Below are 14,745 nucleotides of genomic sequence, written 5' to 3'. Positions count from 1 at the left end.
GACTTTACCAGTTTCAAAATCTCCCCACTCCTGGCCTCGTCCCATGTCCAACACTCCTTCGTATCCCCGGTTTCTTGACCTGGCACAATTTGTCCATCTTCTCTCCCACCTTTCCACTCCACCCACCTCACTGACCAATCCCCAGCACTGCTTACCTGCACTCACCTATCACCATCCCATCTACCTTCCTCATTCCCACTCCTCCTCTATTTATTTTGACACTCCCCCCCCCCCCCCCACCCCAATTTCAGAACAGGGTCCTGACCTGAAACGTCAACTTTCCTGCTCCTCTGATGCTGCCTGGCCAGCTGTGCTCCTCCAGCTCCACACAGTGTTATCTCTGATTCCAGCATTGGCAGTCATTACTATCTCTGCCTGAAATCCAGGTCTTTTTTGTGAATTCCTGCATTGGTCTTTCCCGCATTGGTTTTTCCCAGCTGGATAATATGCAGGGAACCTAAGTTGGTGAAGAATTTAATAATTCCCAGAAATCTTCTCTGAAAAATGAATTCTTAATGAATATAACTCCTGTTTTTGTCCAGATTCAGTATCTCATGCATATGCATATTTAAAATTAACTTTGAGTAACACTGAAAGTATCCTTTTGAAAAGAATCAGTTAATTGATCATTTTTCCTAGTTTTGGTCTAAACATAAATACTGTTAAGTGTTTCAGAGATAGTGGGAACTGCAGATGCTGGAGAATCTCTGAGATAACAATGTGTAGAGCTGGATGAACACAGCAGGCCAAGCAGTATCAGAGGAGCAAGAAGGCTGATGGTTCGGGCCTAGACCATTCTTCAGATTCCTGAAGAAGGTTCAAGGCTTGAAACTTTGCTCTTCCTGCTCCTCTAATGCTGCTTAGCCTGCTGTGTTCATACAGTTCTACACCTTGTTATCTCTTACTGTTAAGTGTTATTTGGTTAATTAGCCCAGGTTTTCTGTTAATTACAATCTCACACCTCAGAGTAATTTAGCATGCCGCAGTGTGTAAGGTTTGATTCTATTCAGTTTCGAAGTGAGTCAGGCAGATCAATCATTGTGAGAGCACTCACAGTAGTAGAAAATCTGTGTTCATACTACTACAGTTTTTGCTTCAAAGGGACAAATGCTACATTAATAACTTCTGTGCGGTTGCCAAACAACTTAGTAAGTTCTTCCATGAAATTTAAAAATGTGTAAGATTGTAGAGTCCTGTAGGCAGCATCATATATTCTCTATTCTACTAACAAATTACGAAATGAAAACTCTTGGAATGTAGCTTGCTGTCTTTCCATGGATGCTGCCTGACACCCGCTGTGATCTCCAGCATTTTTTTTTTGTTTTCAGTACAGATTCCAGCATCCGCAGTAATTTGCTCCTATGTTGCAAAACAAAGTTTGTTCATAATATGCTCCCTTTTCACTTTTTTTCATGAAGGGACTGAGATCCAAGGGCTAAGAACCGTGGAGTTTAATAAGGTGAGTGGTAACTGGTGTCCGAATTCCACAGTAAGCTGCAACTGACAATTTGTTTTTAAAAATTCAGTCTTAAAAAGTGCATCAACCATTCCAGTATATAATAATGGTGAATATGCACTATAAAATTGAGGGTTGAAGTAAAAATCTTGTTAATCCAGTTAAATTTGATAGTCAACTAATTCTTATTTAGAAAGAGAATTTTGCACTGTGGTGCCTTTCACAATCCCAGGATATTCCACAACACTTTTCACTGGTGTCTTTTGAAGGGTAGACACTGAAGGAAATACATTAGCCAATTTGCATGAAAAACGATGGACAGAAAAATAATGATAACCATTTGGCAGAAAGTCTCAGAAATTCTCAGCTCTGGGAACGTCTGTGGAGAGAGAAACACTGATTGCTTTTCACGTCTGCGACTGTTCATTAGAGCAATGACAGGTCTAAAATAATGACTGTTTTTCTGTCTTCAGAGTGACTGTCAGATCTTGCGCAGTATTTTTACCATCTGTAGTATTTTGCTTTGATGACCGCTAGCGATAAACATTGGCCAGCTCAGCACATCTTCTGCAAAATATATTGTGTGATCTTCAACAGGTGTATGAGATGACGCTGGGGCCTCAGATTAATGTTTCAGCCAAAAACAGTATCTACAATAGCTGCACTCCCTCAGTATTACAATGCTAATTTAGCTTGATTTTGTTCCCTAGTCTCTGGAGAGGGATGTGAACCCACATTTCTAACTCTGAGGCAAGAGCGAGCCTGTGATCGACGCCAAACTCGAGTGCAGTCGTGGAGATATTACTCCACAGACAGAGACCATTCAGCATCCCCATCAGGTCTATGTTGGATTGCCACAAGCAATTTGTTCTGTTCCATTCCCCGCACTCTATCCCTAAAGCTCTGCATTTTTTGTGAATCATTGATCATCTGTCTGTGTCACCCTCACATTTTCATTGCATCTCTAATCCAGAACTTGAAATCTGTATTCCTTAGGCCTTGTGCCACCTGCTAATGAGAACAGCATCTCTGTCCACATTATCTTGAACTTCTCTGACAGATGGCCACTCCAATTCCTTAGCTTTCATGAGAAGAACATTAGAGTCTTCAATCTAACTTCATAGCTAAAATACCACGCCCCTATAACCATTCTAGTAAATCTCCTCTGTAGCTTCTCAGCAGCTCCCTAACAATGGTGCTTGGGGCGAGGGAGAGAATTCAAGATTTTGACCCAGCAATGTGGAAGGAATAGTGATGTATTTCCAAGTCATGTTGGTGAGTCGCTGGGAGGGAGACTTGAAGGTGGTGGTGATCCCATGTATCTGCTTCCCTTGTACTTCTGGATGGAAGTGATTGAGAGTTTGGAAGGTGCTGCCAAAGCACCTTTGAATTTCTGCATTTTATCTTGAGGATAGTTCATGCTTCTGCTAGCGAGCACTCGGGTGGAGAGCAATTTTCTACATTGTTGGGTAGATTTACAGTGTTGTAACGGTACTAGAAGAGCTTGGCTAGGGGAGCGTCAAGTTTCAGAACACAAGCCTACAGTACTATTGCTGGAATGTTATCAGGGCCCATCAACTTTGCTATATCCAGCATTTATGTCTGTTTCTGATATCACATAGAGTGAATTGAATTGGCTCAATACTGGTATCTAGGATGCTGGGGACCACTAGAGGAGGTGGAGATAAATTATCCAGCCGGCACTTCCTCTGAAGATCGCTGCAAATACTTTCAGCCTTGTCTTTTGCACTGATGTTGAGCCCATCCGTAATTGAGGATGGAAATGTTTGAGGAACCGCCACTTCCAGTGTGTTATTTAATTGTCCACCAGGATGAGGCAGGACTGCAGGGCTTCGATCTGATCCATTGGTTGTAGTTCGCTTAGCTCTGTCTATCATTTGTTGCTAATGCTATTTGGCATGCAAGTAGTCCTGTTTAGTCAATGCGTTAGCACCGTATTTTAGGGTATGCCAGGTGTTACTCTTGGCATGCCCTACTGCAGTCTCCTTGAACAATGATTGATCCCCTGACTTGATGTTAATAGTTGGCTGAAGAATATACTGGGCCTGAGGTTACAGATTGTATTGGAAGACAATTCTAATGCTTTTGAGGGCCCACTGTGCCTCATGGATGCCCTGTCTTGAGTTGTTAGATCTGTTCGAAGCCTGCCCTGTTTAGTTTGGTGGTAGTGTCACAAAACACAATGGAGCTTGGTTATTTTCAGTGTGAAAGTGGGACTTAATCTCCACAAGATTGTGTGCAGTGGTCAATCTTACCGATACTATCATGGACAGATGCATCTGCAATTGACAGATTGACAAGGATGAGGTCAGGAATATTTTTCCCTCTTGTTGGTTCCCCCATCACCTGCTGCAGACCCAATCTAGCAGCAATATCCTTTCAGATCCGACCAGCTCAATCAGTAGTACTGCTGCCAGCCACTCTTGGTAGTGGATATGAAAATCCCCCACCCAGTGTACATTAGTGACCTTGCCATCCTCACTGCTTCCTTCAAGTGTTGTTCAACATGAAGGAGTACTGATTCATCAGCAGAGGAAAAATGGTGCACGGTAATCAGCAGCACGTTACCTTGCCCTGGTATAACGTGAAACCATTAGACTTCATGGGGCCTCAAATCAATATTGAGGATTCTTAGGGCAACTCCCTCCCAACTGTATTCCATTGGGGCACCCTGTCCTGTGGTGGGACAGGACAAATCCAGGGATGGTAACAGTGGTGTCTGGGACATTGTCTGCAAAGTAGGAATCTTTGAGCATGACTATGTCAGGCAATTGCTGAACTGGTCTGTGAAACAGTTGTCCCAATTTTGGCACTTACCTTTAGATGTTATAGAGTCAGAGCGGTATAGCAAGGAAACAGACCCTTCGGCTCAACTCATCTGTGCTGACCAGATATCCTGAATTAATCTAGACCCATTTGTCAGCATTTTGCCCTTCAACCCTTTCAATTCGTATACCCATCCAGATGCTTTTTACATGTTATAATTTTACCAGCCACCCAACACTTTTCCTGACACTTGGTCCATCCATGCTTCACCCTCTGTGTGAAAAGGTTGCCACTTAGATCTCTTTTAAATCTTTCCTCTCACTTTAAACCTATGACATGTAGTTTTGGACTCCCCCACACTGGGGAAAAGATCTTAGCTATTCACCTTATCCATGCCCCTTATGATTTTGTAAACCTCTGTAAGATCACCCATCAGCCTCTGACGCTTCAGTGAAAATAGCCCTAGCCTATTCAGCATCTCCCTATAGGTCAAAACTTACTCACCTGGCAACGTTCTTGTAAATCTTTTCTGAACTCTTTCAAGTTTTGCAGTATCTTTTTTTATAGCAGGGAGACCAACATTGAACACAGTATTCCAAAAGTGGCCTAACCAACGTCCTGCACAGCTGCAACATGATCTCCATGGCAAGCATACCGAATTCCACCTTTGCTTACTGACTACCTGCGACTCCACTCTCAAGGAACTATGAACCTGAACTCCAAAGCCTCTGTTTAGCAGCACTCCCCAGGACATTACTATTAAGTGTCTAAGTCCTGTCCTGATTTACCTTTCCAAAGTGCAGCACCTCACATTTATTGTTTCAGTTACACTCCATATGCCACTCCTCAGATCATTGGCCCATTTGATCACCTGATGGTGAAATCTGCATTCAGTAAAAAATTGAACCCTTTGTCGAATGTCAGAAAAGCTACGTCTTGTATTTATACCAAGATATCGTCATAGGAGTTGGTGATGGATAGAGAAAGCAGCCTTTCTGAGGCTTCCTCTAAGGGCGCAGTACTTCTGTCTTCAGACTTCGAGAAGTCTCCTGAAATAGTCAGATGCATCACTGCCAAGGTGATAGATATGCTGGGATGCCAGAAAACAAGGGTGTGGAATACCCTTAGGAGGCTCAGTGCAGACTGTCTGGACTAAATGGCCTCTTAGTGCACAGTAGGAATTCTCTGACTCTGTCTTTTGACTGTGGGTTTGATGTGTGAGTCGCAGTGGAATGGAGCATGGTACTTAATCAATTGGGTGGCACATGGATGTCTTGACATTCCTGCGGGAGCAGCACTGGTCTCCTCTTGTGAGGGCCAGGATTCTTTCCTCGAACGAGGAATTTCATGTCTGATGCCCCTCCAGCTGTACAAGTTCTCTTTAGACACATTGTCTTCTCCTGTAATGAGAGAGGAGGGATTAAATGAGATGAAAGCTGGTGACATGTCTGTTGCACCTGGTGCAGTTCTGTGAAGTGTGGAAGATGTTCAGAGGGAGTGAGGAGGCAGTGAAGAGGCCATACAGAGTTAGTGGTTTGGGGGCAGGATGAGTGAGGGAGTATGAATCTTGGCTGCAATAGCAGAAACAGAGCAGGAAATATCAGAGAGAAGAGTGTGGCACTATCTTACATAGCAGAGAAGTTTATTGACTCTGTCACAGCACTGGCCATTTCACCAGACAGCAAGGATGGTGCTGACCTAGGTGGTGACTTCACACAAGGCTGCAAGAGTTAGGTAGGATGTCAGGATAGGTAGTTAATAAGGCATGTTTGATAAAATATGGCGAGAAATCTCACTAAGCCTTGTGAGGGAAATCCCTCTAAAATGATTGACATAACTCAGTTAGACTAAACAGCCTTGAGATTCAGCCCAATCTGTCTTCCTTAAGTATATGCTAGCTGTCCTTAATTTATTCAAATCTCTCCAAATGTCTCTTTTTTCCCCCCCTGTGATTCTTATTTCTGAAATCTTTCTCAGCATTGATGTTACTCGGAATATCCTTGCATCCTTTCTTAGACAAGCATGCCACAATTCTCATTGGCCTATCTCACCTATCTAGTCAGGAATGGAATTTATAGCAAGTCCTTCAGTTATCTCCACCCCTACTTCTCTTAGCAATCTGGACAGCAAACCATAAGGATTAGGCAAATTATCTAGTCGAAGCACAGCCAGCCTTTTCAGTATATCTTACCATTTTCACCCCTTCCATGGCTTCAACATCTCTACTTATTCCAATATAGTTTTCAGCATCTTCTTTCTTTGTAAAAGATGATACAAGGTGCTCGTTCTAGCCTTTGCTTGCCCCTATGCTTCTCATCCTTCCTATTTCCACCTACATACAATGTACATACCATTTACATGAGTATGTTTGAGTTGCCTTTTATGTGACCTGCCATTCTATTCTCATTTTCTGTTTCCCAGGCCTGCTTTCCATTTCTCTTACCCTTTCAACTTATTACATCTGATTTGGTTCTTGCTTGAAGAAGTCATTTAACATACATCATACACTTTTTGTTTGATAACATTTTGTCTGCTTCTGTATCCAAAAACCTTTGGTTTTTGTTCCTTACCTTCTTGTCTGGATCTAAAACATTTCCTTTCAAAGATCATCCATTGTTTGTTTGTCCTTTTCGATCCTACCTTGGCAAATTCCCCTCGTAGTAAAGATGGCACTCTTCCAACTTGGAACTTTTTAATTTAGAGTGTTCTGTCCTCTGTTTGTGGGTATTGGGATGATTGACATTGTAGTTGAGTACTTGATCCTTGTAGGTGGCCTTCCTGTGTATGCTGGCCTGGAGCTTAGGATTGGCCTTGCGTTCTACCATTTGTTCCAGGAAGGGAAGCCTGTTGTTTTCTCCTCCTCTCCTCTGGTGAATGCTATGACTGTGATGATGTTATTTATGAGTACATGGGTTCCCTCCAGTTTAGAATGTTTGATAATGACAAAGGTGTCATCCACATAGCGGATCTATAATTTTGGTTGAATAGTGGGAGGGCTGTCCGTTCCAGTCTTTACATTATGGCTTCTGCTATTAATCCTGATATCGGTGATGTCATGGGTGTTCTGTTGATTTGTCTGTATACCTTGCCATTGAAAATGAAGTGAGTTGTAAGGCACAGATCCAGTAATTCAAAGGTACCATTTTGCTGAATGGTGTTGGTGTTATCGGGCGTCAGTATCCCTGGTCTGTCGAGTGGCGAGGCTAGTGTTTCCTTAGCTAGCAGGATGTTTATGGAGGTAAATAGTGCAGTCACATCAAAGGAGACCATGATCTTGTCCTCATCTATTTTGCTGATCTTGATGAGTTTGAGGAATTCTTGGGCAGAGTGGATGGAGCAGTTTGAGCAATCTGTTGAGTGTTTCAGAGCAGCCAGCTGTCGAGTTTGAATGCAAAGTTTCTTCTGAGCGCCATAAAACTTGCCCAACCAGCAAGAATGGACTGTAACACTCAAACGATCCATTACCATGAAACAACAGAAGACAAAGACCAAGAAACGTCAAGCCCGACCGGAAGAACTGACAAAACTTACCCGCAACAACACACAGGGCAGGCACTTGGATAAGGAACTTATCTGATTGGCCACACTCAGGCACCAAAAAAGCCGATCTGGTACGCAGACTAAACTGCAATCACAGGGATGCTAACAAAACTAACTTCCTGACTGCGCTGGAATCCACTTTAAAAAGCAACAGATCCATCGAAGAAACCTAAGCAACTGCCATACAGGTAGTAGACCCAGCATTAAGCCGAAGGAGTGAAGGGAACATGTTCAACACAGTAGCAAAGAAAGCCCTACGAGGACTCGAGAGAAAGGAACATTGTGATCCAACTGGTGGACATAATTGTCATATTGAACAGAACACAGTACATCAACAAAGCTAACACTTTATTCGCGGATACTGACACCTAACAACAGATGGCAACAGACCCAACACCACAATTGAAAAATTATATTTTCACCACCCTGAGGAATCTACACAAAATTAGGAAATTGGGAAATTAGGAAATTTGATTACCAGAGAATGAGACCAGACTGATCAAACACACACCACTTCTGTGGACTCCCCAAGGTACACAAACCAGAGGTTCCTCCCATACCTACGATCTCACTTTCAGATACACTGACATACAGACTAGCAAAAGAACTCCAAAGGAGACTGAAACACTTAGTAGATGGCTCAAACTGCTCCATCTACTCTGTCCAAGAATTCCTCAACATCACCAAGGACGGCAGAACAGATGAGGACGAGATTCCTTCAGTGTGACTGCACTGTTTACCTCCATAAGCATCATGCTAGCTAAGGAAACACTAGCCTCGCTGCTAGACAGACTAGGGATACAGACAACTGATAATACCAGCACCAACACCATCAGCAAAGACGGCACCCTCAAACTACTGGATGTGTGCCTTACAACCCATTTCACTTTCTTTAGCCATATATATGGACAGATCAACAGAACTCCCATGGGATCACTGATATCAGGATTAATAGCGGAAGCCATAATGCAAAGACTGGAGTGGACAGCCCATCCTACCGTCCAACCAAAACTATGGATTTGCTCTGTGGGTGACACCTTTGTCCTTATCAAACGATCTGAACAGAAGGAAACCCATCTACTCATAAACAACATTCTCACCAGTATGAAATTCACCAGAGACGAGGAGAGCAACAACAGACTTCCCTTCCTGGAAGAAATAGTTGAACGTAAGGTTGATGGCAAGCTCCAGACCAGCGTATGCAAGAAGGCCACCCATACGGATAAGGTACTGAAGTACAATAGAATCATCCCAATGGCCACAAACAGAGCTGCATCAAAACAGTGTTCAAGTGAGCCACAACACACTACAGCATCCCGTAGCTGCGCAGAGTCGAGGAAGAACAACATCTTTAGAAACAACTGTTACCCAGAAAGTGTTGTCCACTGATAGCTACACAACAGGAAGACACAACACGTCCAGAGACACTTGCCACCCTACCATACATTAAAGATATATCTGAAATGGCCATCAGATTACTCCTCCCCCTAGGAATCATGGTAGCCCACAAACCAATAGCTACACTACGACAGATACTAACGAGAATAAAGGATCCAACAATCACAAGTAACAGAACCAGTTATTTACAAGATATCATGCAAAGACTGCCAAAAACATTACATGGGCAAACCGCAAGGAAACTAGCTATCAGGATCCATGAAAACCAACTGGTGACCAAGAGACATGACCACCTATCACTAATTTCAATACACATGGAGAAAGAGGGCCACCAGTTCGACTAGGACATTGTAGACATCCTAGGACAAGCCAACCAAAGACACACGAGAATTCCTGGAGGCCTGGCCCTCCAACTGGAGTTCCATTAACACATATGTAGAGCTGGATCCTATATATTCTGACTACTTAGAAACAAATGTGGATGTGACGTAACCCACCCCAGTCGACAAGACACAGAAATAACGAGTGGGACAGAACATCGCTTCACCGGAGACGCACTGATGATGTTGCCTAGTGTGGTGATAAAACATCAGCAAACAAACTTACCAGCTCGGCGAGCGAGTCAACAACTGTCTCAACAATCCAGCTACAAATCTTTCCAAAAAAAACCTTGAATGCTTCTGACTTTCAGTGAACTTTTAACTCTACTCATTTGCCCTCAAATTTTTCTTCAAAACCGAAAGAACTGCAGATGCTGTAAATCAGGAACAAAAACAGAAGTTGTTGAAAAAGCTCAGCAGGTCTGGCAGCAACTGTGAAGATGATTTTTCCTTTTCTTCACAGATGCTGCCAGACTTGCTGAGCTTTTCCAGTAACTTCTGTTTTTGTTTCCCAATTTTTTCTTGCTCCTGTGAAGGAGCAATATGAATGTACATTGCAGTCGAAAGTATTGTGATAGTAATAGTACAAGTGAAAGTACATGAAGAAAAATTCAGAAGATTTATAATAGGTGAGAGAACAGGGATCGTTGTCGAATGTGACCTGCAAGCCTTAACCCTGCTACAAAGCAAGAGCAATCCAGCATAATAACATTGCAAGCCATTTTAAACCTGCAGAGAAAAATACATTATCTTTTTATTTCCTTGGAATTATAATTCATGTCGTGTTATTGACCACAGGGGCCGACTGATTCACTGGGAATCAGCATTGCAGGAGGAGTAGGTAGTCCTCTTGGAGATGTCCCCATTTTTATTGCAATGATGCAGCCAAATGGAGTAGCAGCCCAGACCCAGAAGCTGCGGGTAAGTTTGTAATTTTGACTGATTACTTGTTAAGAAATTATTCAGGAGATTCCATTCTGTATTTATTGATAAATATCTTTGATAAGAACCTCTATCATAAAGAGTAGTGTTCAGTAAAGTAATTGTCTGCTGTACATTCACAATCAACCTAAATCTGTATTTCATCATGTAATGTATTTGCTGTCACCATTCTCCTAAGTGTAATTATCTACAGGGTCTGTTTGGTGTAGTACTATAAACGGAAGCCAGTTACTAGTCTAATTAGAAGACACTCTTGTATTGAACAAGAGGAAACTTATAAGCAACTAGTTACAGATTACAATGATGTGATAACTGTTCCCAGACAGACTTTAAGGAGGACCTTACTCTTTCGAAATCCTGAACTGTTCTTCCCAAAAGCCTATCTAACGTAGTCATAATGAGGGTGCTTAAGCTATTTCTCAGAATTAACCTTTTCAGACTCTTGTACCTTTATATAAATAGCATTATCGAGATGAATTAAAATATTTCAGAGTAAATACTTTGCAGTACAACTTCCTCCCCTAAAATTCTGCAACTGAATTTCAGTGCATAAAAGTCAACCATAAGTGGACGTATGTATTCAATAAAATCATTCAAATTGATTAGTTAGCATTAACAGTTTGCAGTAGGCTAACCTGATTTATAATATTGTTCAAGTTGACGCTTGATCATTCCAGGTGTGCTTTGACTTGAAAATAGTTATTAACTTCAGAATTAGATCACCAAACACATTAATGATTTAAGATCACCTCCAACAGTGGCCTTCCATTGCCTTTCTGCATCATCTTGAAAGTGACCAGGAGCCTAATGAGAATGTGATAAATAGGTTTGTAGTTTTGTACCAAGAGAAATTGAATAGTGCTGTTACAATCTTTGAACACTAAAAATTAATCCAAGTCGATGTGTAGAACTTTGTTATTACTAACCTTGGTGTTCGGGCAACTGATCGTGCAATTCTGGTATTCTGATGGTACTTTAAACACATTAGATAGCAGTTTGCGATATGCATCTTTCGTATACCTTCAGTGCAACAGATATGCCAGTTACCTGACAAAGCAACTAGTTTTACTCCTGTGTTGTTAATTATAGATTGGGGACAGAATTGTAAGTATTTATGGGAAACCTGCAGAGGGCTTGACTCATTCCCAGGCTGTCAGCATGCTGAAGAATGTTTCAGGTCGTGTTGAATTACAGGTATGACAAAGCATCATATGATTCTGTGGAAACTTGCCATTTGTTAATGTTTTGTTCAGTCTTGATTGGTGAATTCATCTACTTAATTTCTGATTCTGATCTGTCAAAATATTCTTGCATTAATTTCAGCAGTTGTATCTTTAAAATTCTCGTGTATCGCTGTGCAATCTGAAACCAGTTATAAACTATTGTTTCCAGGTGGTTGCCGGCGGTGATGTTAGTGTGATGATTAATCAGCAACAGGAGCACACTACAACTACACTTCCTGTCTCAGGTTTGACAGCAAGTAGCATCCTTCATGATGACCTAGGGTGAGTTTATTTGGATTTACTGTACACAGTATACCTTTTAAAAGGAGGATTATTATCTGAAAATATAATACAAGGACCCAGGTATTCCAATGGCCAGATGGTCACTGCAAATAGATTGGAGTTGCATGTTAGGACAATGTACAGCCTGATTCTGAGGGAATTGCCTGAGAAATTGAAAATTTCGGCAGGACATTTATTTTGATGGAACTTTTCAAAAGTATAGGCAAGGGCAATGAAATTGACATTTTCTTGGACTTCAGCAAGACTTTGGATCAGTTTCTGTGTGGAACACTGATAACAAAGGTAAGAGCCTTCAGGATCTTAAGGAGATTTGGAAAATTGGATCCACAATTGGCTGAGTGACAGGAAGCAGGGGGTGATTGTTGAGGGATGTTTTTTCCCACTGGAAGTGTCTCATGGGCTGAACAGTGGCAAATAGAATTCAATCCAGAGAAATGTCAGGTGATAAATTTGAACAGCAAATACAATGGTCGAGATGTGTTTTTGTGACTGAAAGTCTGTGACCAGTTGGGTTCCGTAAGAAATAGGAACAGGAGTAGACCATTGAGTCATAGAGTCCTAGACGTGCCTTTTAAATGTTGTAATTGTACCAGCCTCCTCCAATTCCTCTGGTAGCTGATTCCATACATGCACCACTCTCTGGGTGAAAAAGTTGCCCCTTAGCCCGTGAGCCTGCCCTGCCATTTTATACGATCATGACTGATCCAACATTCCTCATATCCGCTTTCCTGCCTTTTCCCCATAACCCTTATTCCACTACTGTTTAAGAATCTATCTATCTCAATCTTAAATATACACAAGATCAATGCCCCCACAGCTCTGTGACAAGCAGTTCCAAAGATACTCAACCCTCTGAGACAAGAAATCCCTCTTCATCTCAGTTTTAAATTGGCACCCTTTTATTCTGAGACTATGCCCTCTGATCTCACATGCTCCCTTAAGGGGAAACATCCTGTCAGCCTTTTCCCTGTCAGGCCCCTTAACAATCCTATATGTTTCAAAGAGACCACCTGTCATTCTTCTAGACTCCATTGGGTCTTCACCTGTTTAGCCTTAGTCAAAAGACCGTCCCTCTATATGAGTGAACCTTCACTAAAATGCCATCATTTAAATGATATTTTTCCTTAAATAAGGGGACTACAACTACTCACAGTACTGAGATAAGACGTCCCTACTCTTGTACTCCAACTTTCTTGAAATAAGGACCAACATTCTGTTCCAGTTCACAGGGATCAGTATTGGGACTTTCCTGTTTGTGGTTTATGTAAATGATTTAGACTTGAATTTAGGAAGGTTGATCAGTAAGTTTGTGGATCATATGAAATTTGGTGGAGTAACAAATAGTGAAAATAACCTTGGATTACAGCGGGATATGGACAGATTAGTCAAATGAGCTGCTCAGTGGCAAATGGAATTCAGTCTGAATAAGCATCAGGTGATACACTTGGATAGGCCAGACGAGACAAGGGAACACATGATTAACAACCCTGAGAAGCACCAAGGATCTGATGAACCTTGGTGTGTATGTCCACCAGTCCCCTAGGGTAGCAGGACAGGTAGGTAAAGTGGTTAAGAAGGCATGTTGTGTGCTTGCTGTTATTAGAAGGTCATTTCTTTGGAGCAGAAGAGACTAAGTTGGAGGTCATGATTGAGATTTATTATGAGGAATATAATGTAGAGAGAAATGGACATTTTTCCCCATGGTGGAGGAATCCATGACTGGGGGCATAGATTTAATTGACTGATTTAATTTATTGTAGTCACATGTACTTAAGTACAGTGAAAGCTTTGTTTGTGAACAGTACAGGCAGATTACAGCAAGTAAGGACACACAATCCATAGGGTACTTAGAGTGAAACATACAGATTTCAAAATCAACATTATTTGAAGTTCACCAATCGAATAACAGCAGGGAAGAAGCAATTCTCATAGCTGTTGGTGCATGCGTTCAAGCTTCTATATCTTCTACCTGAGGGAAAACTTTGCAGGAGAGCATTGCCAGGGTGGGAGGGGTCTTTGACATCAGCCTTTCTGCGATGACAAGAAGTGTAGATGGAGCCCATGGATGGAAAGTTGGCTTCGGTGATGGCCTGGGCTGTGCATCTGTCCTTCTGTAGTTTCTTATGGTCATAGGCAGAGCAGTTGCCGTACCAGGCCGTTATGCACCCGGATAGTACTGCATCTTTAAAGGCTGCCAAATTTCCTAAGCTGCTTGAGGAAGAAGGGGCGTTGTTGTGCCGCTTTGACCATTGTACCTATGTGGGAAGTCCAGGAAAGGTTATCAATTATCATCAGTCCTAGGAATTTCTTGCTGTCAACCCTCTCAACCTCTGCTCCATTGATGTAAATGAGGGCCTGTTCTCCTCCTCCTTTTCTAAAGTCAATGATCAGTTCTTTTATTTTGCTGACATTGAGAGAAAGTTTGTAATCATTGCACCACGACACCAAGCCCTCTATCTCCTTTCTGTATTATGATTCGTTGTTCGATATTTGTCCTACCACAGTGGTGTCATCAGCAAATTTGTAGACGGCAGCCATTCAGATTTTGGCTGCACAGTCGTGGATGTACAGGAAGTAAGGAGGCTGAGAATGCATCCTTGGGCGGGCTCCAGTGTTGAGGGCTATTGTGGAGGAGGTGCAGTTGTCTATCCTCACTAATTGTGGTCAGTGGTAAGGAAACTGAAGATCCAATTGCAGAGGATGGAGTTGAGACCTA

General features: G+C 42.1%; 1 protein-coding gene across 4 annotated transcripts in view; it reads left to right on the top strand.

Moving 5' to 3' along the window:
* LOC125451281 (multiple PDZ domain protein) overlaps window positions 1-14,745 on the top strand; it is a 227,215-nt gene that overhangs the window by 200,212 nt on the left and 12,258 nt on the right. For all 4 annotated transcript variants that reach the window (XM_059644577.1, XM_048528244.2, XM_059644578.1 and 1 more), the window contains 4 exons: window positions 1,419-1,459; window positions 10,360-10,482; window positions 11,593-11,697; window positions 11,896-12,008. In XM_059644577.1, coding sequence (XP_059500560.1) covers window positions 1,419-1,459; window positions 10,360-10,482; window positions 11,593-11,697; window positions 11,896-12,008 — 382 coding nt within the window. The remainder of the gene's footprint in view (window positions 1-1,418; window positions 1,460-10,359; window positions 10,483-11,592; window positions 11,698-11,895; window positions 12,009-14,745) is intronic.

The sequence above is a fragment of the Stegostoma tigrinum genome, chromosome 3 (assembly GCF_030684315.1).
Source record: "Stegostoma tigrinum isolate sSteTig4 chromosome 3, sSteTig4.hap1, whole genome shotgun sequence".
Classification (NCBI taxonomy): Eukaryota; Metazoa; Chordata; class Chondrichthyes; order Orectolobiformes; family Stegostomatidae; genus Stegostoma; species Stegostoma tigrinum.
This window is presented reverse-complemented; position numbering and strand designations above follow the sequence as displayed.